At 42.9% G+C, this 23,516-nt stretch overlaps 1 protein-coding gene across 1 annotated transcript in view; it reads left to right on the top strand.

Moving 5' to 3' along the window:
* LOC149287625 (astrotactin-2-like) overlaps positions 1-23,516 on the top strand; it is a 782,689-nt gene that overhangs the window by 722,528 nt on the left and 36,645 nt on the right. Inside the window, exon 22 of the mRNA XM_089492656.1 lies at positions 5,780-5,880. Within this exon, the coding sequence (XP_089348782.1) occupies positions 5,780-5,880 (101 nt within the window). The remainder of the gene's footprint in view (positions 1-5,779; positions 5,881-23,516) is intronic.

The raw sequence follows: 23,516 nt of genomic DNA, 5'->3' as shown, positions 1-23,516 counted from the left end.
ACAGTACACTAGTATACTATAGTATATATATATATATAACTGACAAATATATATATATATATATATAATATTATAATGAACTATTAAATTATAGACTCTATTAAATTATTATTTATAAATTCTATTTAATTTATTTAAGCAGGACAGGCAGTAGGCACTAGTGCCAGCCCAGGGCAAGGGCACCCCAGTGCCACTGAGACACTGGGTGCACTGTCAACTCAACAGCACTTACACTACAGTTGATGACAAATTAAATAAAAAAAAATTAAATTAATCAAATTATTATTATTAATTATATTAAGTAGCACTGAAGTGAGGACACTGTGAGAAATGGCAGGCTAAGGCTTACCAGTCTCACACAGAACAGAACAATCTCTCTGTAACGCTCGGATGCAATACAGGAGTGTTGCCAAAGCAGTCACAGCGAAAAATGAATGGATCTCTCAGGCAAGCTCTGGTCTTATAAAGGCGCCTTCAGAATTCAAAAAACAGCAGCACAGGCATTGGACGAGACCCTTAGCGTGACGTCACAAGAGTGAGCTGATTGGACAGACGAGATCAGCTCACTCCTGTTTGAAATTTTGGCGGCTACGCGGCAAAAACGAAGACGATCACGAAGAATCTTCGATTCTTCGTGGTTGGGAGTCTTCGTCTTCTCCTACGTTTTGCCGGCACTGTATTCTCTTCGGCGTGTCTTCGGAACGAACAAAAAAACGGCCTCTTCGTGCTCGTTTTCATGTTCGCCCGAAGACGAATGCGCAAGTCTAATTATAACCCTATTTCACTTCATGCCATCATTGACTCTGGAGCCAGCAGATGTTTCATGGACATTTGTCTAGCAGCACAGTTATCCTTTCCTACATAAAACACAAGCTATACACATTCAGTTTGTTGATGGGAGTCACTCAACCTCCTGTTATTAATGGTCCATTACATTGTGAATTGTTGACTTTTGAACTGGCCCTCTCTGTCCAATGTTTCCCATGATTCTAGGCATCACTAGGCATCACAACCCTATCATACAATGGACAAGGTGCAGTTACATTCACCTCCCAATATTGTAAAGAGTTATGCCTCTCTAGCTGTCTTTCTCTGACTTCCCTGCACACCATCAAAGATCCATAAGCCGCATTGTCCAATCCACCACCTCCATACCAGAATTTCCAAGATGTGTTTTGTGAAAGGCATGCTGACCAGCTTCCTACCCACAGAACTTACAAATGTCTTATTGACATCCTTCCAGGAGCAGCTATACCTTTTGGAAGAATTTGTCCCCTGTCTGACTCTGAACTTCATCATCTTAATGAATATATTAATGACAATCGGCAAAAGGTATTTATTCTGCAGGAGCTGGTATTTTTTTTGTTGGCAAAAAAGATGGGGGCTTTTGTAGATTTTTGAGAACTGAACAAGATTACCATCAAGAACCGGTATCCATTACCTCTTATCTCGTAACTACTAGACCGGGTGCGTTTAACAACAATATTTTCTAAGCTGGATCTCTGGGGAGCCTATAACTTAGTCTGCATTCGTCAAGGAGATGAATGGAAAACCACGCTGTGACGGGACCGACCTGTACCCCGACTGGGTACTCCCACCAAACGTTGCTTCCTCCCTGACGGGACACCAAAAAGTAACCCCTTCAGCGCCGGGCAGAACCAGCGTTGTAGATAGAAGGGGGGACGTCGCTGCACCGTAGCTGCACTGTGGCTATACGAAGCTTAGCTACACAGCGAGGCTACAGCCCACCCCAAACATCAGGCAACACTCATGTTGAGGTGAAAACAGGACTCCTTTATTAAAGACAAATATATACACAAGTAGAAAAAGGGCAAGACAAATATCACATGATCTAATTACCATGTCAGGAACGAAGTAATTAGATCAAATCCTGCAACACAATAACCGGGGGAAGGACAGGATGACACGAGACATAAATAATTACATTAACTGGGGACGTAGACGTGGAATGACGATAGACATATAATTGGCTTGAGACAGACAATGGCCAGGACACAGGGATAACAGGAGCTCACAGGATTAACAGCTACCTGTTATGTAATTGATAATTAGGTATGCAGCAGTGACACCTAGTCCTACAGGGGGTCTTAAGACAAGGGCTAACTCACACAATAACAGGGGAAACACTTCACACCTATACAATTAACAATGCTAAGACAATCAGCCTTCTTCCTACCACAGGATGTCCAGCTGACATTACAGTTTTGAGACACTGAGTGCTAAAACATGGGGAACATCAGCAGAAACTGAACCCCTGTATCCACACACAGAAGTCTGTACAAGGCCTGGGCCCATAGTCGATAGGGAGGAGGCTGGCTCTCAGGCCTCTCCAGGGATCCTAGTGATGGAGGGTTTTGTCACACACGCGACATGGCCATTTCGAATTTAGGCATGCCATTTTCTTAAAGATGCCATTTCTTAAAGATTTACCGAATTTCTGCATGGTAGTATATCTTGATGATATCCTGATCTTCTCTTGCACCCTGGCATAACACCTTAAATTTAGCAAAGGAAGCTTATAAAGTGCAAGCAGATCGTAAAAGACGTTTACCTCCTGACTACAAGATTGGAGACAAGGTCTAATTTCAGAATTTGTAGGCCCAGTTGCTGTCCGCTTAAAATTACCCTTGTAGATGGTTACCCATCCTCGTAGATGGTTCAGAAGAGCCATTCTTGACTCCAGACTACAAATGAGACAACTGGAATATCTAATAGATTGGAAGGGGCTTGTGCCTGAAGATCATTCTTGGCAACCAGCTACCAATATCCATGCCCAAACTATGGTGTAAGTTTTTCACAATACTTACCCATCTTGTCCATTGCTCAGCTGTACCCAGAGGGCATGCCATGGGAAGGGTGTACTTGCAGAATCACCACTTACCTCCGCGGCGGGGTCCTGCCACCCCACAGTGGGCCGCGGTATCGTACAAGGTTACCGAGTCCTCCCTCACTCTGGGCATCAAGTTGGAAGGGTCCCTCGATGTCCAGCAGCGGTCCACGTTGGCAGAAGAAGGCGGTGAGTCTCCTTCCTCTGAGTAGCCCAGCCAGCATTATGTGTTTATTCGCTTATGCCAGCAGGGACTCTCTTAAAGGGGCCACAATGTATTTTTGGCAGAAGATTTTTAGGGGTTCTAGGACTCTATTTAAGGCCCTATCTCACTCGCTTTTCTTGTTCTTGCCTTCCCTATTCCTTTTCCCCAGCTTATTCATTACCGGTTATGACCTTGGTTTTCTGTTGACTTTGTCTGTGTATTAACCCCTGGTACCCTGCTTGTATTGATTAACTGTTGCTTACCTTGCCTGACTTCCGACTACACTGCTCCTGTACTGATTAACCATTGCTGACCAAGCCTCACTTCTGACTATGCTGCTCCTGTACCAATTAACTATTGCTGACCCAGCCTGCCTTCTGACTACGCTGCCTGATTTTTGTCTACTCCATATCTCGGACTAATTATCCGTTCCAGCACTCCCTGCGTTCGTATCAGCTTCTCCTTGTTCACGGTTCCACCATCCAAACCAAGGTAGGCTCTTCCTATTTACTTAACACCTACCAATAGTGGGGCTGAGGAAATCCTGCACCCAGGCACCAGTGACTTTAAGGTCATCCATGACCCTCACCACAACCAATACTTTACCTTGCTGGTCTATAGCGCCATAATAAAGGGTGGGAGATAGGAGCTCTGAAATGTGCAAACTGTGTCATAAGGAAGTGAGCCAAGATAAGGTATTAGGACTTATTTTGGTATGAACCAACACCTATCCACACACTACAGTGCAGCTTTTATTTAGGGGTAAACTGAAAGCTGTTACTCTCAGATGATCAATTTTTTTTAATATTGAGGTATTTCAGTTCTGTCCAAAAGGTCACATGCCTTACTACAGCTGCTGTTCCTCTATCTCCTTTCTTACTCTAGGGTGGTCAATTCTTGTTGATTTTCTGTATTTGAGGACATTCAGTCTTGTACATATGGTTGGATGTGACTTTCTGTTGGTGCTTGCTCTGTGCCCTTTCCTGCCTCTGTCGCTTAATCTCCTTCCTTACTCTGGGGGGATCAAGTCCTGTCCTTTTTTAACATGGGGAAGGAGGGATTCAGTCCAGCAACATATGGCTAGATGTGTCTTCCCAGTGTCGTGAGGGTGGGGACTTAGTCCTGTAATATATGGTTGGATGTACCAGCCCTGTTTCCGGCCTCTCCTGCTGATTATTTATTTTTCTAATTTGAGGGGGAATTCTTATAATGTGTGGTTTAATTGTCTGTCTACCAGTGCCTGGCCAGTGCCCTACTTGCTACTGCTGCTTTATCACCTTCCTTACTTTGTGGGATTAATTCATCAAAATGGAGAAATGTTCCCCCATAGCATGCTACTGGCTGTGTGTATCCATTGGTGTAGTGCTGTTGCTGTTGGGCCTGCAATGTAAAATCGAGTCTAGATTGCTTAATGAGATGCATTTTGAGATGCTGTAAGAAAAAGTAAATGCAGCAAAAATGAAACAAAAAGTTAATGTGAATAGATTTAGCTTGCCATGCACAAGTCTAATGTAAGGTACCTATAGAAAATTCACTTAACACAAATGAGAACAAAATGTTAAAAATTTCCCAGCAAAATTGATTAATTAAAAATGCCTGGCACTAAAAGGATTAGTACTGTATTTGCTCGATTATAAGACGACCTCCCAAAATCTGAATATTAATTTATGAAGAAAAGAAAAAGCCTGAATATAAGACGACCCTATAGGAAAAAAGTTTTACCAGTAAATGTTAATTCATGTAAACTATGTGAACAATTTTTTTTTTAATAAAAGCTATGATTGAGAAAAATATTTTGTTTTTATTTCCTTTTTTCAACCTGCCCCCCCCACAGTTATGCACATATGCCCCCTGGCTTGCCACTCTGCCCCAGAAATGCCTTATACCCCCTATATGCCACTGTGCCCAATGATATGCCTTTTAACCCTCTAAATGCCACTGTGCCACATGATATGCCTTTTGACCCCCTATGTGCCACTCTGCCTCCAGAATTGCCTTATACCCATATATGCCACTCTGGCATTTAGGAGGTTAAAAGGCATATTATGGGGCAGAGTGGCATATAGGGAGGTATAAGGCATTTCAGGAGGCAGAGTGGCGTATACAGGGTTAAAAGGCATTTCTGGAGGCAGAGTGGCATTAAGGGGGTTAAAAGGCATTTCACAGAGCACTCTGCCTCCAGAAATGCCTTATGCCCCCCATTTAACACTCCCTCCCCCTCCCTCCTCCAAACTTACCAGTGCTTCTGAGTGCCCGGTGTGTAGCCGGGGCAGCGTGTAGATGTCTACGCGTCACGGGGAACTCTGATCTCTGACAGCCAGGGAAGGTCTGCACAATGGACGCAGACAACACCCGCTGCTAACCGCACCTCCTCCCTGCTGCAGTGGAAGTTGTATACGCGAATCGCTTAGAGCTCTACACGCTGCCCGGACTAAGCACCGGGGACTCAGAAGTACCGGTAAGTGGGGGGGGCAGGAGGACCCAGGTCCCCTGCATCGCTCCGGGGGATCTGGATCTTAGTCTCATAGTCAGGCCTAGTTGAGGTCTGATTATAAGACGATCCCGATTTATAAGACGAGGGGTATTTTTCAGAGCATTTGCCCTGGAAAAAACCTCGTCTTATAATCGAGCAAATACGGTATTTCATTTCACATGAAAGATGGCAGCACTCGCCTTTCAACTAACTGCATTACGGTCCTCATATTTCTCATTGACTCTGCCCACAGGTTCACATTATTTGCAGTGGATACCCATGGACGGCATTCTACACAAAACTCAATAACTTTGCGCACTGCATGCCCGCTTGTGGATGATAGTAAAGCTGAAGGTATGCAATTTTCCTTTTTTTTTTCTTTTCTTCAAATGAATATGTATATATACCATAATCTTAAAAAATTATGCCTAAAGCTTACTACAGAGAGAATCATTCTCTGTATTTTTTTTTATCAGTACACCATGGTTCCACATTCAATTGGTAATACTGGTCGGTAAAAGGATTCCACTACCAGCCTAAAATCCAATTGCTTTTTGTTAAATCTAGACTTTGAGAGCTACAAAGACTACAATGAGGTCAATAAGAAACAACGTTGCCTAACAGATTCAGAATTTGAATACATCTTAACTTTTAGTCTACTAAATGGAAAAAAAAATGGACAGGAATAAGTAATATAACTCCTGATAGAAAGGTACATGATACATGCTATCATAAATTCCAAAAATTTTGTAGAAACATAGAATTTGATGGCAGATTAGAACTATTCGGCCCATCTAGTCTGTCGATTTTTCCTGATGCAGGTCCTATAGTGAGCAAATCTTTATGTCTGTCCCATGCATATTTACCCTGTGAGTAAAATAGAACTTCTTTATGTTACATCTAAGCCTCTGGGCTTCAAGTTTTAGACCTTCAAATAAGCTTGCCTCCTGTACTTTGTCAAATGCCTTTTAAGTATGTAATGTTTCTATTGCACCCCCCCCTCTTCTTTCCTCAAAGCTATACATATTAAGATCCCTTAACTTTTCCTGATAATTTCTGCAAACCACTTAACGTTTTTGTAGCTCCCATATGAACTCTCTCCAATGTGTCAATATACTTCTGGAGATGGGCAGGGCCGGATTAACGTAGGGGCTGATGGAGCTGCAGCTCCAGGCCCTTACAGGACTGACTGGGCCTATGCAGCCTCTACGGCCGTCCTTAATGCAGGGCAAAAGGGGCATCTGCCCCTTAAGCCCGCAGCAACTGCGGTTGCCACAACTGCGACCGGGCCCGCCACTCTAGGAGGCCCAGGCAACCCCTACGATCAATTCCGCAGGGGCCCGCTACTTACTTGGTAGACGCGCACGAGCAATGTCTCTTCTACCTCCAGGGGGACGCAGGAATCCAACGGAGTCACGTTATGTACGTCACGTACGTCACATGGCCCTGCTGCGCGTCTGCTTCCCCTGTGCAGTAAAACAGGTTGTTTGTACAGAGTGCGAGCAACCAAGAATGAAGCCGCGGGCCCCTGTGGAAGTCTGCGAGCGGCACATACATCTTCAGTTCAGGTAAGGAGGTGGGAGAGGCTGTATGAAGGAGTATGTGAGATTGAGTGAGTGAATTAATGTGTGAAGGAGTGAGTGAATAAATGTTTGTGAATGATTATATGTAAATGAGTATCTGAATGAGGGGATTAATGAGTATCAATGTATGAATGAATATCTGAATGAGTCAATGATTATCTGTGAATTAGTGAATAAATATTTGTGAACGAGTATGTGTGTGATAGCATGGATGTGTAAAAGGGGGGCAAAGATGCCACAGGCAGGCTGTTTTGGGGGCAAAGATGGCAAAGTCATATTCTTCCAATCTGAGTCCTAGGCAGGTCTGGGTGCCAGATGTGATTTGATACTAACAGGGGGTGGCTGGTATAAATACACAATGTGGGGCTGGCTGGGGCAATACGCAAGGGTGTGGGGGCATTAATTCACAAGCGGGTGCTGACTGGGGCATCACATAAATCAATACTAAAGTGGGGCTGTCTGGTGGGATAAATATACAATGTGGGGCTGGCTGGGGGCATGAATACACAATGGGAGGCTCTCTGGAGTGCACAAATACACGTGGGGGCTGGTGGCATCAATACACAAGAGGGCCAGCTGTGGCCATCACATAAATCAATACCAAAGGGAAACCCTCCGGATGTGGGTGTCAGTGTGGCAGAGCCTGTTCCAGTGTGTGTGTTTGGGTGTCGGAGTGGCAGAGCCTGTCCTGGTGTGTGTGTCTGGGTGTCTGTGTCACAGAGCCTGTTCTGGTGTGTGTGTTTGGATGTCGGTGTTGAAGAACCTGTTCTGGTGTGTGTGTTCAGTTGTCAGTGTGGCAGAGCCTGTCCTGTTATGTGTGTTTGGGTGTCGGTGCGGCAGAGCCTGTCCTGGTGTGTGTCTGGGTGTTGGTGTGGAAAAGCCTGTCCTGCTGTGTGTGTTTGGTTATCTGTTACTTGGCACTTAATTTACAGTAGGAACTATTTCATTTTTACTTATCCAGAGATAAAATGCCCTCCTGAATTTGTAGTGATCTATACACCAAAACGGCCTTATTAAGTTAAAGTTGTTTTGGTGCTTAGAGTACCCTTTTAAGTAAACAAGGCTTAGTTTCTAAGTGAAAATTTTTGGGTTTTTTTACAAAGTTTCTACCTCTTTCTAAGTAGCAACTAAATGGTCAAATATTAGTTACTGTTTTGAATCTTTCATTAAAGATATAGCACTTTATAAATTGCATGACAAAAGCATGCTGAAATATAACTAATAGACAACAAGAAATTGTATATTAAATTCGTCAGAATTTGGTTTAACAAAAAAAAAAAATGGGCTGCTCAGTCTTAAATGCCCAGGCCTATGTTTTGTCCCAGTCCGGGTAATCAGTACTAACATAAATGATTAATACTGCAAACTCAGTGCAGAGATGAAACTCAATACAGATACCCTGAAACAAGAAATGGTCTGTATTTCAGACTTTTATCTCACTCGAATATAATGCAGACCATACAGCTCGAACTTGAGGAGCTTAAAAAGGAGAATAATGAGCTTTAAACGAACATACAGACCATGGGACTTAAACTCACAAAACTAGAGTTATATACATAACTGCATCGATAGTTTTTATGATTATTCCAATAACCCCCCCCCCCCATTCTGATCCCATATAGGAAAAGAATACTCCTGAGCAGGCCCAGACTGGGACAAAAAATAGGCCCGGGCATTTAAGACTGAGCAGCCCATTTTTATTTATTTATTTATTGTTAAAGCCCACCCTTCATGTACCATCTTTGCATTTCCCCAAATCACTTAAACATTCATGATAGACACAAACACTTACTCACTCATTCACACAAATCATTAGCACATATTCATTAATGCAGTCTCACAAATCATTCAAGCAATTCATCCACACATGAATTAATTAATTCTCATACACATTCACACAATTCATCCACACATTTATTCTTTCATTCATTCTCGTACACATTCACACTACCCCTTCTCCCCATCTACCCCTCCCCTTCTTACTATATTCCCCCTTATCACTATGTACCCTCTTCCCCACTTCTCAATATGTACCCCCTCTCACCATCTATCCCCTCTCCCCCTTTCTCACTTTCTAACCCCTCTCCCCCTTCTCACTGCACCCCCCTCCCTCACCCTTCTTACCTTGTTGCCGGAGTAAGCAGCAACCGCGACAGGGCCCGCCACTCTAGGGGGTCGGGCAGCCCCCACCAGGGCCGACTTTAGGGGTGTGCGGCGGCACAGGGCTTAAATTAAGACATCATTTTTTGTTGTTGTTTTTTTATTTAAAATCCTCCATGTTAAAAACCCCTTCAATCCCAGGGGTTTTTGGTACCTCAAAGCCCGGAGCAATTTTGCCATTTTTGCGCTATTTCGGTTCAGAGATTACCCTCTTTTCCTGTGAATAGTGTACCCATGTAAACTATATATTATTTTTTCAAGGAGAGATAGAGCTTTCTTTTGATACTATAGTTGGATGATGAGAAAATTAGAAACAAAAACTGATTTTTTTTTACATTTTCCCTCTGAATCCTCACAAAATTAGGTAAAGTGATGGAAAATCCCCTCCAAATTTATCAATTCAGGTGTCCTGATTTCAGAAATACCTAATTTATATCGATTTTCCATACTTTCCCAGCACCAGGGAGCATACTATAAGGTGTACATTTTTTGTATAATTTTTATGTCTATGGCTTAACGGGTTTGGGGGTTGTGAACGGGGACAGGAGGGTTATACTGGCTAGATGTTATGCTAGGGCAATGGGATGTAAGGTTTTTTAATTATTTTTTTATTATCTTTTTTTATATTTTTTTAAATTTTTTTTATATTTTATTGTAATTTTTTTTGTATTTTTTATATATTTTTTTTACACAAAAATGGTTAGAGAGCCTCTTAGGGACCTCCTGAACATACCAGTGATGTCACAATGACATCACAGCTCACATTATTATTTTTATTATTATTATTTATATTATTATTTGAATGATTTTTTTTACTATTATTTTTTAAATGAATAAACTTTTTTTTTCTGCTTTTCTGTTTCAGGACGGGAGGGGGAGTGAGAGACATGGTTTCTCACTCCCCTCCCCGCGATCCCCCTGCACCGATCACACTGTGATCTCTATGCAGGTCCTCACAGACGTGCATAGAGATCGCACCGTCTGTGCCTCATCGGAGGACAAGATATCCCCTGCAGGGGGATATCCTATCCTCCGATGACCTTCCGGGTTATGTCAGCAGTGACGCATCCTAGAAGGGAATGCCCGATCGCGCGATCGGGCAGTTTGAAATGTAACAGCTTTCCGGCTTTCATGCCGGAAGCTGTTATAGCAGATCGGAAAGCAGAAAGCCGGCGATGCCGGCTTTTGCTGTCAGTGGGGAGTCCAGGCTGTCAAACGTCAGCCTGGTCTCCCGTGCAGCGTCAGGGATGTGTCCCTGACGCTGCAAGAAGGGCTGGACATACCGGTATGTCTATACCAGTTACACTACCCGTGTGTGCAAACCATGGGGTGTTTGAATGAAATCATTAAACAAGAAAACAAATGGCGATAACTGTAGACAATAAACGTTGTAAACGAGGAGCAGTGATCAATGGCAATCAGCAGCCACAAGGCTGCTAGTAAGATATTTGTATGCATACAACTGATTTGTGGAAAGGCAAAGATGGCACAAGCAGAGTTTTCCAGCCTTGAGGACCAAGATGGCAAAGGCAGGGTGTTTATGGGACAAAGATGGCACAGGCCCGGGCTGTTTGGGGACAAAGTTGGCACAGGCCCGGACTGTTTGGGGACAAAGTTGACTCATGCTGGGCTGTGTTGGGACAAAGATGGCAAGTCCTATGCGTGTAATTTGGGTGCCGGTCAGGATCTATGTGGGCAATGTGGACGCCAGGGCTGGCTTTGGGGTGTGCGACCTGTGATCTATGCCTGTAATTTAGGGGGTTTTATCTATACCTTTAATGCTGAGTTTTTATGTGAATTCCAATTGATCTATACCTGCAAACTGGGTTATTGTGTTATTCTGTTGATACATATCTGCTATGCCATGTTTACATACATCATTTATGTATACCTGCAAATACAGGGTTTGTATGTCTTATTCAGTTGATCAATACCTGCAGTTCTGTTTCCATGTGTTTATCTATACCCTCAGTGCTGAGTTTTCATGTGATTTCCAGTTGATCTATACCTGCAATGCTGGGGTTGTGTGTTCTGTTGATCTATACCTGCAGTGTTATGTTTCCATACATTATTATTGTATACCTGCAAATACAGGATTTTTATATCTGATTCTGATTCAGTGTGGCAAATATTTTTTGGTGCAGGAAAAAAGGAGTGATTGCATGCTAGGGAGCGTGGAGCAGGGCACAATTTTTTATATGAAATTAATTGGCAACAGGGTCTAATATTTATATATATATTGTGAGACTGTGAACCCCAGGGAGTTGATTGGCATGGCATCTGGGTACAGCTGCTATGCAGATTATACATATGGGTCCCTGGGGTGGAGCAATTGGAGAGCAGGGTGGGCCAATGCTCCGTTCCCCCATTCTGTGGAAATTCCATGCCGGCTTTTCCAGGAGGCTAGAAGTCTGCAGGATCCGGTCTGGGATTCCTATGGGGCCGGCGTCAGGCACAGGTGCTGGGCATTAAAAACCCCTGGAGCCTGATACTCAGAGAGACTGTTGGGGGAAGACAAGTTTCCCTGAGCTCCAAAGGCAAGGAGAGGCCCTGAAGAAGACCATCCCTGATCCAAGTGAGGCAATACCTGCCCGGACCTGTGTGCTGTCTGTGGGAGGTTTTCCAGAGCCTGGCTTAGCTGGGTCTGGCGGGGAGGTCAAGTTAGTGGGTGATTAAGCTGGTCAGTCTGGGCCAGCATAGTTTTGTTAGAGAGGGCACCAATTGGGAGCTAGGTGTTTATTTTTATGATTTGGTTTTGGGGTTTGCGTTAAAATAAAGCGCTGTTTTGCAACAAGCTGGTGTTCCCGACTCTGATTGCCCTAGAGGACTGTGCTTAGAACCCCTAAATGTGACATGTATGGCCCTCATGCTACAGGGTTTGTCACAATATATATATTGGCATCGGCAGCAGGGTCTAATATTAAGGAACGAAAGCTAACTGCCAGTTAAGCTGTTATTTTCAGATAATTACATAAAATTAAAAATGCATGTCTAACGCATATATATATATATATTTTATTTATATATAAAAAGGTATCACCGCATACTCTGCAATACTTTTTTTTACATGGTGTCTACTGGACTAATACGGCTTCACCCATTTACACACACATATATATATATATATATCTCATGCGCTTCATAGTGGGTCCCTGAATGGCAGAAATAAAATGTGGTCACCCTAGTCACACTCCTGGGCATTTTACAGGTTAATACCCGTTTTCTACAGGGCACTGCTGCAACAGCAAAAGAGCCCCCACGAGCCCTTTGATCACTCCTACAACAGCGATCTTAGAGGCCCCTCCCTGCAATCGACGGTTTACCGGTGATTGTGTCCCAGCTGCCAGGGGCAGCTTCAGGGACAGAGATTAAAGTTTGGAGTGTGGAGACCAGCCCAACCCCCCCTTGCTGCCGGATCGCTCCATTAAGAGAGATTGTGCAATGCTAACCCCTTCAATGCCACTATTATTGATTTCACGATTTCTGCATTGCTAGGGTTAATATTTGCCCCCACAAGCTTCATAAATATGCTGAGCTCCTAAGGAGCATCAGCATTGAAAGAGTTAAAAATAAAAACAGCACTTACCTGGAAGTCAATGGTGCTTGAACCAAGTGGGCTGATAATGATCAGATCACACCTGACCAATAGGAGTGATCTGATCATTATGGCTGTTTCTGGATGACCCTGCCCTAGAAAGAGAGAGGGGCCATCTACGGTAGTAACATACCTCCCAACATTTCAAAATGTGAAAGAGGGGCACTTTAAAAAAAAAAAAAAAAATCTTGCGGAACTCACCGATACAAGCAATTGCACTTTACAATGTCGCGCTTGCATCGCCACTTAAAAAACGCTTAGTTTTTGTCAGCACAGTCATGTATATTAAAAATAACCAACACATTGAATTTAATTCCCATGAGCCTCAGCCAGACATACCACTTCCAAGTCCAGCAACAGTAAAGCTGCAAATGCTAGCTGGGAACTAAAATTCCCATGATTCTCAGCCAACCAGGTATCCATCATAATGCTGGCTGAGCATCATTGCAAGAGTAGTCATTGCACAGCAGAGAGAGATTTTTTTAAAATTAAAAAATGCTAATGTTAGCCTCCCTCCCAGGACCCTTACACACTGCCTTCACACACACCTGCCCATAAACACACATATACACATACATTGCCCTTACACACACACATATTTACACATACATTGCCCTTACACACCAGCTAACAAATACCTATACTGCTCTTACACACCGGCCCATACACACACACACAAGCTTACAAAACACATACATACACATACACTGCCCTTACACCCCTTTCTCCCCATCTCTTACCTCTTCCACCATCCTTCATCCTTCTTCCTTCTGCCTCCATCCTGTATCCTGCATCCTGTGGTGGGAGCGCGAGTTCTGTCACTTCAGACCTCGTTTACCTCTCCCTCATCACTACGCGCTGGCTATTGCTGGAGAGCGCAGGGATGACGTCATATCCTCGCGCTCGGCATTATTTGCCAGCGAGTAGTGATTAGGGAGCAGTATAGTGAGATCTGAAGTGACAGACCTTGTGCTCCTTAATGTTGAGCCGACTAGAGGGAGATTGCGATCTCCCAGCTGGTCTGCAGGCTTCAGCTGCTGATCGGGTGGCTGTGCACCCCCCGCAGCTGCACCTGAGGTGAGTACGGACTTTTACACTTTTAGTAAAAGGATTGCAGGAGGGGAACTAGGAAAGGTGAGCTAAAGGAATATGGGAGGAAGTTAGTGTGCTATGTTGTAAGCATCCTTAAAGAAGTAGGTCTTGAGGGATTTTTTTAAGGAATAAAGGCAGGGGGAGAGATGGATAGACCAGGGGAGGGCATTCCAGAGGATAGGAGCAGCCATTGAGAAATCTTGTAAGTGGGCATGAGAGCTAGAAATCATAGGAGAGGATAGAAGGAGATCATTGGATGAGCGGAGAGACCGGTTAGGAGTGTATTTAGAGATGAGTGAGCGGATGTATGGAGGGGAACCGCTGTGAAGGGCTTTGAAAGTAAGAGTGAGGATTTTGAAATTAATCCTGAAGCGCACAGGCAGCCAGTGAAGAGACTTTAGTAAAGCGATGTGAGAGGAAGATAAGTCTGGCAGCAGCATTCATGGTGGATTGTAGAGGGGTGTTACAAGTGAGCTATACATATAAAAAAAAATACAATATATATTGAACCTAATAAAATACTATGTGACCATTGATTAGTGACCAAAAAGATCATTAATCATTTATCTATTTCACTTCAATAGCCAGGGACCTAATTTATATATCAAATGGAAAATGGGCCCAGTAAAGTGTTTAGGACAGATTGGCACTAAAATAGTTAAATGAAAAGTGTTAAAATGCCCCTAGTTAAATACTTTGGGATGTCAACATTTAAAAAAATCTATACTTTTGTTCAGCAGTCTCTCTATTTCTGGCCAAAAACCTTGCTTAGAAACAGCGATGTGCGTCATTCATAATTAACCCTCTAAGTCACAAAATAAATGAAAATACCAGGTATATGAGATGTTTCCAAAAACAGGACAAATACCTAAATACATTTTTGGGTTTTATTTCCCATTTGCACTGGACAGGCATTTCCCCACCGGCTTTTTTAGCAACAATCCAGAGGCCAAGGCCAAGGGGACTGCAGTCCTGTTTGCTAGATCGGTGCCTTTTGAGCTTAAGGGCACTCTCCTGGATGAATCCGGTAGATACACTATCGTGAAGGGTCTTATTTCTGGGGTCATGTACACATTCGCCAGCATCTACCTCCCTAATAGGAGCCAACACACCGCCCTCCGCTCCTTTCGGTCCCTACTCTCTGAGTTTAGTGAAGGCGTACTGCTAGTCGGTGGAGACTTGAATGTCCCTCTGGTTCCTCGCTTCGATACCTCCTCTGGTACCTGTAGTACCCCGGAGAACCAGTTGCGCTCCATGCGTAAATCCCTAGCGGAGCTCCGCCTGGTCGATGGTTGGCGTGCCCTAAACCCGGAGGCCCGCGACTACACTTTCTATTCCGCGCCTCATAACCGGTATTCCCGGATTGATTACATTTTCCTCTCCCAGTCCCATCTTGACCTCTTATTGTCTTGCACGATCTTGCCGATGACTTGGTCGGACCATTCTCCTGTCTGCTTATCTCTGACTTCGCCTCTATCTAAGCCTGGGGAGTGGACGTGGAGACTCAATGACTCCTTTTTGCTAGATGAGACTTTGGTGGCTCAGACGGGGTTGGAGCTAGAGCGGTACTTTAACACTGGTTATATATATTTTTTATAGGTGAAACTGTTGCCTTTTTCTCCACACGTAAGGCTTTGATCTGACCTTCATCGATGTTTTTGAAGTTCTTGTACCTGCAAGACAAGGACTACTCTTTTTTATTCCAGTGCATATCTAAACATAGTTTTGGATAGAATATATTTTCCTTCCAAATCACCAGATGTTCAATCCGAAGTTTATCTAACGGTCTTATAGTTCTCCATATATCGTATAGTTCATATTTTCCTAAAGTTTCTCGAAACGCTTTTAAGAAGGGCAGACCGATTGCGGTTACTACTAGTTTTTCGGCTGCTTATTCTATCTAATTCATGATCTATAACACAATTAAAATCTTCCAGACACAGAAAAGTACCCTGAATATAGTTCTGAATCTTTTGTAATGTACCGTTTAGGAAGTGTATTTGTTTTGAATTTGGAGCATATATGTTTAATATTGAAAATACTCTGTCATCCAACTTACATACAATAAAAGCATACCTGGCACAGGAATCCTTCGGTTTATATATGACCTCAACCTTAATGTTGTTAGAAATTAAGATTGCAACCCCTCGTTTTTTATTTTATGTAGTAAAGATGAGTATTCTATCCCTGTATATCTTTTGTAGTTCAATGTGGTGATCTTAATCAAATCCTTAATTTCTCATAAAGGTTTTACTACTTAAAATGATCAAGCTCAACCGACTTAAGAACGCACCTATTCACATAACCCTTACATAACCCATTCATACGTCCCTTACATAAAATAATTATAATGGAATCCCTTGTACTATGTAAAAACCGGAGAAAGAACCCTAGAGTCTCTGCCGAAATCATAGTAGATCCATATAAAAAATGAGGAGCTATACGAGATAAATATATTATAAAATGGAAATGGAGTAGAGAAGGAAAAAAAAATGGTCTGATATCCAATGATAAATCCTGGAAAAACAATACATTTTGAAATCTATTTATTTTGAAATTCTTTAGAGACATAATTACTTGACACCTTTAAAAATTTGACGCTATATTTTTTGGTTTTACAGTTCTGTGCACCTGTTCTATTATTTCCTCTCTTCCTGCTTCTGGAATGCCCATATCCTTGAATAGATCTGTCAAACAACCTCTGATGGAATCCTGTTTTATATCCTCGGGAATGCCGCGTATTCTTACATTTTTCCTACGCGTTCTATCTTCGGCATCTACCAGTTTTGTTCTGGGGCCCTTATCATATTCTCTTTCTGACTTAGTTCTTCTTTTATAGTTTTTAGCTCAAATTCTAAATGTTTATTTTTTTGAGCATTTCATTTTAGACTTTCATCCATTTTTTTAACTTCGACTTTCCAGGCATTATGGAATTTCATAAGTTCTTCTTTAAAAAAAAAATTAGCTGTTTTTCCATACACTGCTGTAAGTAATCTTTAGTAATCAATTGGGTTGTTTGTCTTCCTGATTCATCAATAGCGATATCAGATAGGGACTCCTCCATATTTTGGGCCCTGAGGTGAAAAAGGGAAGTAATCTTTTTTTTTTCTTTTTTTACCTACTCTTTTTTGAAGCCATCCCGATGCTCTCTCTTCTATTGTGCCTTTTCTCTAAAGCTGGGTTCAGCATGGGCGGAATAATCAAGCCTCTTTTCACGCTCTTTTCCTGATCCCGTCTACCCCGTAGCTGTTACCCCACACCTTTCCCTTCGCTTAGATTTCCGGCTCTCTGTTTTGGCTATGGTCCTGAAAATCCCCCAGGCAGACCGCTTAGAGCCTCTACATCTGCCGTAGCGATTATATAAAAGGGAAAGCTAGGCTGGTTCTCTCGCTAGCGAGCCGCTCAACACTGCCATAGATGGGCGCTTGTACCTCCTCCAGCACCCCTCCTCCCAAGCGCATTTCACGTCATCATGGCCCCGTCATACCTACTACTCATTAATATACAAGGTTTAGATACAATTTTAATTTTATTTTTAATAATATTCTACATTTGTTCCTTACACTCTTCTAAATCTTAGGGCAGGGGTGTCCAAGTTTTTTCTGCAGTGGGCCGCACTCATTTTTCACTGAGAGAAAATATGGCCTTTCAGCTTTATGATGCATATTAAAAAGATTTTTTGATCACCTTTTATATGTCATTTTATCAATACTGAATTACTTAAACAGTAAAACAAACTCAGTCCACAAACCATTTAAAACAAGTTTTTTTCAATTCACTATTTATTAAAAGAAAAAAAACAGCCACATATCCATGTTACAGAGCATATAAAAGGCAATGATACATATAGTTACATATAGTTCATAAGGTTGAAAAAAGACCATCAAGTTCAACCCTTCTACCTAACCTTTCTATTCTTGATCCAAAAGAAGGCAAAAAAACCCTAATGAAGCTACTTCGAATTCTGCCATCAGGGGAAAAAATTCCTTCTTGACTCCAAGAGGCAATCGGATTTCTCCTTGGATCAAGACGCTCTAAAATATTAATATTATTCTATTTATATCCCTGTATATCGTGCCTTTCTAAGAAAATATCAAGGCCCCTTTTGAAGGTATCTAATGTATTGGATAACACTACCTCCCTTGGAAGTGAATTCCATACCTTAATTGTCCTCACTGTGAAGAATCCCTTCCTTTGTCGTCTATGAAACCTGCGCTCTTCCAGTCTCAGAGGGTGACCTCTTGTTCTTTGTATATTTCTGTTAATGAACAGGTCACTGAAGATCTCTTTTTATTGGCCCTGCATATATTTATACAATGACACACAGCAGAATAATGCATAATAAAGGAAAGTCCCACGTTGGATACGTAGCAGGGAGAAAAAACATGTGGCAATAAAATATTAGAAACGTTCACAAAAGGTCCCCAAGAAGCTAGATAAAACAAAACTAGTAAACTGAGAACTAAGAACTAAAAAAAAAAAAACAGGAGAGGACCGACAGAATCCTGTTAGAGGCATGTAAGGCCTACGGAAGGCACACAGGTGTATGTGTAAAGGCATAACAAGAAACATATGGACCGCAGAGTATAGGCAAACAGAGATCCAGAAACATAGGAAGCTAGGGAAGATCAAGGACTGGGGGACTCCCAGCGGAGCTCCCCAAAACCCTACGGAAAGAGGGAGAGGACAGAAACTCCTTCCGGGGAAGCCACTTAAGCCCATTCTTGTAGCCACGTCCCCTAGACGTCATAACTAAGTCCTCCATTTGACAAATTAAATTAACTTTAGCCAGCCAGGCAGAAATGGGGGGACAGCAAGGCTGTTTCCAGAATCGTGGGATAATCGCCTTAGCGGCGTTGTTCAAGTGGATAGACAGAGACCTTTTATAGGACCCCAGGCTCGATTCGGTGTAGTGTAGAAGCATACACTCAGGGGACAATGGAAAATCAGGATCATCGAGTTCCCTGATGACCGCCGACACAGCAGACCACAGGGGGCGAACCAGGGGACAGTCCCATCACAGGTGCAAATAAGAACCTACATCTGCCCCACATCTCCAACACTGGGGGGGGGGACTTGGGGAAGGAATTGATGCAACTCTGCAGGGACCCTGTACCACCTCGTAAGCAATTTATAGGCAGATTCCTGCAGTTTACACAAAGTGGCTCCCTTATGAGTAAGTACAAAAATTTGGTCCCACTCGTCCAAGTCAAAGGAGCGACCCAAATCCCACTCCCATTAACTAAGAAAATAAGGTTTAGTAGAGATACAGTGAGATAAAAATAACTTATAGAGGGCGGAGAGGAGGTGGGAATGGCAACTGGCGTCCGAACATAATAGCTCAAACAGAGTGGGCGGTCAAGATGGATCATAAGCTGGGGAAAGGGAGGAAATAAACATTTAAAACAAGTTTAGCCAAATAAAACTTCACAAGGCGGGAGCACAGGGCTGGATTAAGAGCATCATGGGCCCGGCGCTGAGGATTTTGGTGGCGATTTTATGGAAATAAAATAGACAGAGTCTTAACTCCTCGGCATCCATGTGTACTGGATAAAGATGACATCAGCACTCGGCAGATAATATTGGATAGAATCTTATGTGATGGAACTGGGAGTAATCAGTACACTAAAAAAAATCATACGCGGGACGCCTGAAGCCACAATTTAGTGCCACTATGTCACGTCTGCAATACGGCAGTGGATCCTCGCTGCAGAAATTGGAAAGGCGCCTCCTAGCGGAGATGGAGAACCCAGCAACAGAACACTGAGGTGTATAGCGGACACAAGAGCGTAGCGTGGTACAAAATAATCAGGAACAAAATAATAAATAAAATAATACATTCAGGGGTCAGGCAGAAGAGTAGTCGGGGTCACAAACAGAGGTCAGGGCAGGCAGCAAACATAGGTCAAAAACTAGCCGGAGTCAGAACCAAAAATAACAAGCAAGTAAAGAAATGCTAGTGAAGGCTATAAGGCACTATCACAGGCAAAGGTGAAGTGCTTACCGAGGGTTTAAATATCCCTCTCAATATCAGGATCCTCCTACCCACCTAATTAGGGGGAGGAGGAAAAAAGATAAATGTCGATTTAAGAAGCGACATGAATATTCATGAGTTAGTCGTTCGCGCATAATCTTTTTAATCCTTTTTAATAAAATATGCAGATTGAAACAGAGTAAATAACACAAAACCTTTTTTCCTCTCACTGATTTCTGGGCCAAAAAAGTTTTGTCCTCTGAAGTGACTATACATTCAGGAGGGTGTTTTATCTCTGGATAAGTATAAATTAAATAGTTCTATTTATTCCTGCAGTAAGTAAAGTGCCAGGAAACAGACAGCCAAATACACACCAGGACAGGATCTGCCACACCGACACCCAAACACACACACCAGGACAGGATCTGCTACACCGACCCCCAAACACACACACCAGGACAGGATCTGACACACCAACCCTCAAACACAGACACACACACACATACACCAGGACAGGCTCTGTCACACAGATGCCCAAACACACATACACCAGAACAGGTTCTGCCACACTGACCACCAAACACACACACCAGGACAGGATCTGACACACCAACCCTCAAACACAGACACACACACATACACCAGGACAGGCTCTGCCACACCGACACCCAGACACACACCCTTGTGTATTGATTTATGTGATGCCCCAGCCAACCCCCTCCCTTGTGTATTGATGCCCCCACCTCTTTTGTATTGGTTAATGTGATGCCCAACCCCCTACTTGCCTATTGATGCTCCCACTGTCATGTGTATTACCCCCCAGCCACACACACCCCTGTTTATATTTATTTTGTAATGAATATGGGTCTGCTTTCCTATAACCCCTAACAATTTTGTCACAGGTTCAAAGCGGCCGCCTGGGTGTGAAGTTCAAAGAAGCCGTCGCGAGGCTGTAAGACCGCCTCCGTCGACCGCTTAATGAAGTTAAAGTGGCCAGCAGGGGTTGTCTTACAGCGCACGACGGCTGCTTTGAACTTCGCACCCGGGCAGCCGCTTTGAATGTGGTCTGCCAGCCCACGAAATTTCTCGGTGGGCCAGTCAGACCCTGCTCACGCGGGCCGCATGTTGGATGCCCCTGTTTTTGGGGAGACATGCATTAGGTATTTTTGTGAAGGTGGAGATTCCTTTTCAAATTTGCTAATTACTAGAAGTGTAATACCAAAATACCATAGTTAAACCAGATTTCAGGTGCAGCAACCATGAAGAACACCTAACAGCATTCTAAAATGAGTTCTATGTCCTGACCTTCTTGCAGCGGTGGGGACACATTCCTGCCGCTCTGCGGAAGGTCAGGCAGTCGTTTGACAGCCTGGGCTCCGGCGTGAGCGCCGGAAAACTGTTACAGTTTATAATGCCCAGTCACGCGAATGGGCATTCCCTTCTGGATTGCATCACTACTGACCTCACCTGGAAGGTCATCGGAGGACAGGATATCTCCTTGGCATATCTGATCGCTCCGGTGAGGCACCGATCAAGTCTATAGACACTTGCATGGAGATCACAGTGTGATTGGTGCAGAGGGATCGCAGGGAGGAGAGTGAGGAACCATGTTTCCCACTCTTCTCACAAATGCTGAAAAACAAAAAAAAGGAAAAAAATTGTGTTAGTCATTTTTTTTAAAATAATAAAAAATCACTTAAATAAAAACCAAAGTGAGCTAAGTGATGTCATTGTGACATCACTGGCATTAATAACGTGTTCAAGAGGTCCCTAAGAGAACCTCTAACCTCTAACATACAATGATAAAATACAAAAAATACAGTAAAAAATAAAATTATAAAAAAGATAATTAAAAACAACAAAAAACACCCTTACATCCCATTGCCCTAGCACCACATCTAAAAAGGTATAACCCCCTACCCCTAAACCCATTAAGCCATAAGTATGAAAAATACTACCCTATATGGTACTATATGTAGGGGATGGATATAGCCCTCTAGAAGAAAAAGAAACTAAGGATGTGGGGTATTTCCATAATCAGGAAATGCAGCTAAACAATTTTGGCTAGGTTTTTCTGCCTTAACACATACTATGTGCAAAAAAAAGGGCAGGAAATAATTTCTGTGGCCACCTTTGACAGTGATTGGTGGCCAAATAGCTGCATAAAGACTGCTCAAATACCCATGACAGGATAGTATGAGGTGTCTGCTTTACTGAAATATATACTTTTGTGGGTATTTTTAGTTTATTTGTTTAAAATTAGAGTTGTAACCACAAGTTGCTATAAGTAAAGTAATCTTACAATTTTTCCAATACCGTCTGTGGATCCAGGCTACCCCCCCAGTGGACAGCCGGATTCATATATCGGCCAAACCCTCTCACGTAAATACGTGAGTGCTTGCCTATCGAGTCCCCTAGTCAATTGACTCCAATTATTCAAGAGACATTCTAGGGGACCTTCCCTTTCCTTACTGAGACTAATAGCCATATCACAATAAGTACAGCCAACCTGGAGTAAAGAAAAAACAGAAGTAATAACACTTCTTCTTTTCTCTGCTTGCACGTATGTGAGGTTGTTGGCTCCTCATTTGTCTGGTTGCAGCTTGCTGTCCAGGGGTTAATTGGGAGGAGGTTTAGTTGCACCTCTTCCAACACATTAATATGGTTTTGGTAGCAGTATAAACTGCTTTGTGTGCCCACTATGTAGGAGGTGAGAGTAGATTCTCACCCTATTGAGAGTGTGCCTTGACGAGCTTAATTATGTTTTGGCCAATTCATATAACCAAAACCTCTCATTTATATTATGTTTATATATTTGTTGCCAACTTTATTAGGGTGAGAAGCACAGACAGTTTTTGTTTTTTATACACTGTACAGCCAATACACTGTACTCACACTGTTTGGTAGTTCTCATTTTACACATTTGTATAATTTGAGCCTGGGACTAGCTTAGCGCACCAACATTTTTCTTTTCTCTGCTTGCACAGTATTATAAATAATCCAACATTATGTAACTAACTTAAAACATAATTTAGTAAGTTAACACAGAAATATCTTAAACTGTATTTGCCAGCCATCCCCCGGAAAAACTCCCCTGGGTACTCACCTCCCCCCCTCATCAAACACAAATGAACATACCTCCAAGTGGATAAAGCTTGATGGGCAGGTCCACTGATAACCAACCTTAAAACATAAGAGGTTAGGGGAGGGATTAATACCTAACTCGACTTCTGTACCAATTGCGTCCTTTCTCATCCATTTATAATTAGACTTGCGCATTCGTCTTCGGGCGATCATGAAAACGAGCACGAAGAGGCCGTTTTTTGTTCGTTACGAAGACACGCTGAAGAGAATACAGTGCCGGCAAAACGTAGGAGAAGACGAAGACTCACAACCACGAAGAATCGAAGATTTATAAGACCAGAGCTTGCCTGAGAGATCCATTCATTTTTCGCTGTGACTGCTTTGGCAACACTGCTGTGCTGCATCCGAGCGTTACAGAGAGATTGTTCTGTTCTGTGTGAGACTGGTAAGCCTTAGCCTGCCATTTCTCACAGTGTACTTCATCCTCACTTCAGTGCTACTT

The sequence above is a fragment of the Sceloporus occidentalis genome, unplaced genomic scaffold, assembly GCF_023333645.1.
Source record: "Sceloporus occidentalis isolate IW3139 unplaced genomic scaffold, rSceOcc1.0.p SCAF_58, whole genome shotgun sequence".
NCBI classification, from domain to species: Eukaryota; Metazoa; Chordata; class Lepidosauria; order Squamata; family Phrynosomatidae; genus Sceloporus; species Sceloporus occidentalis.
This window is presented reverse-complemented; position numbering and strand designations above follow the sequence as displayed.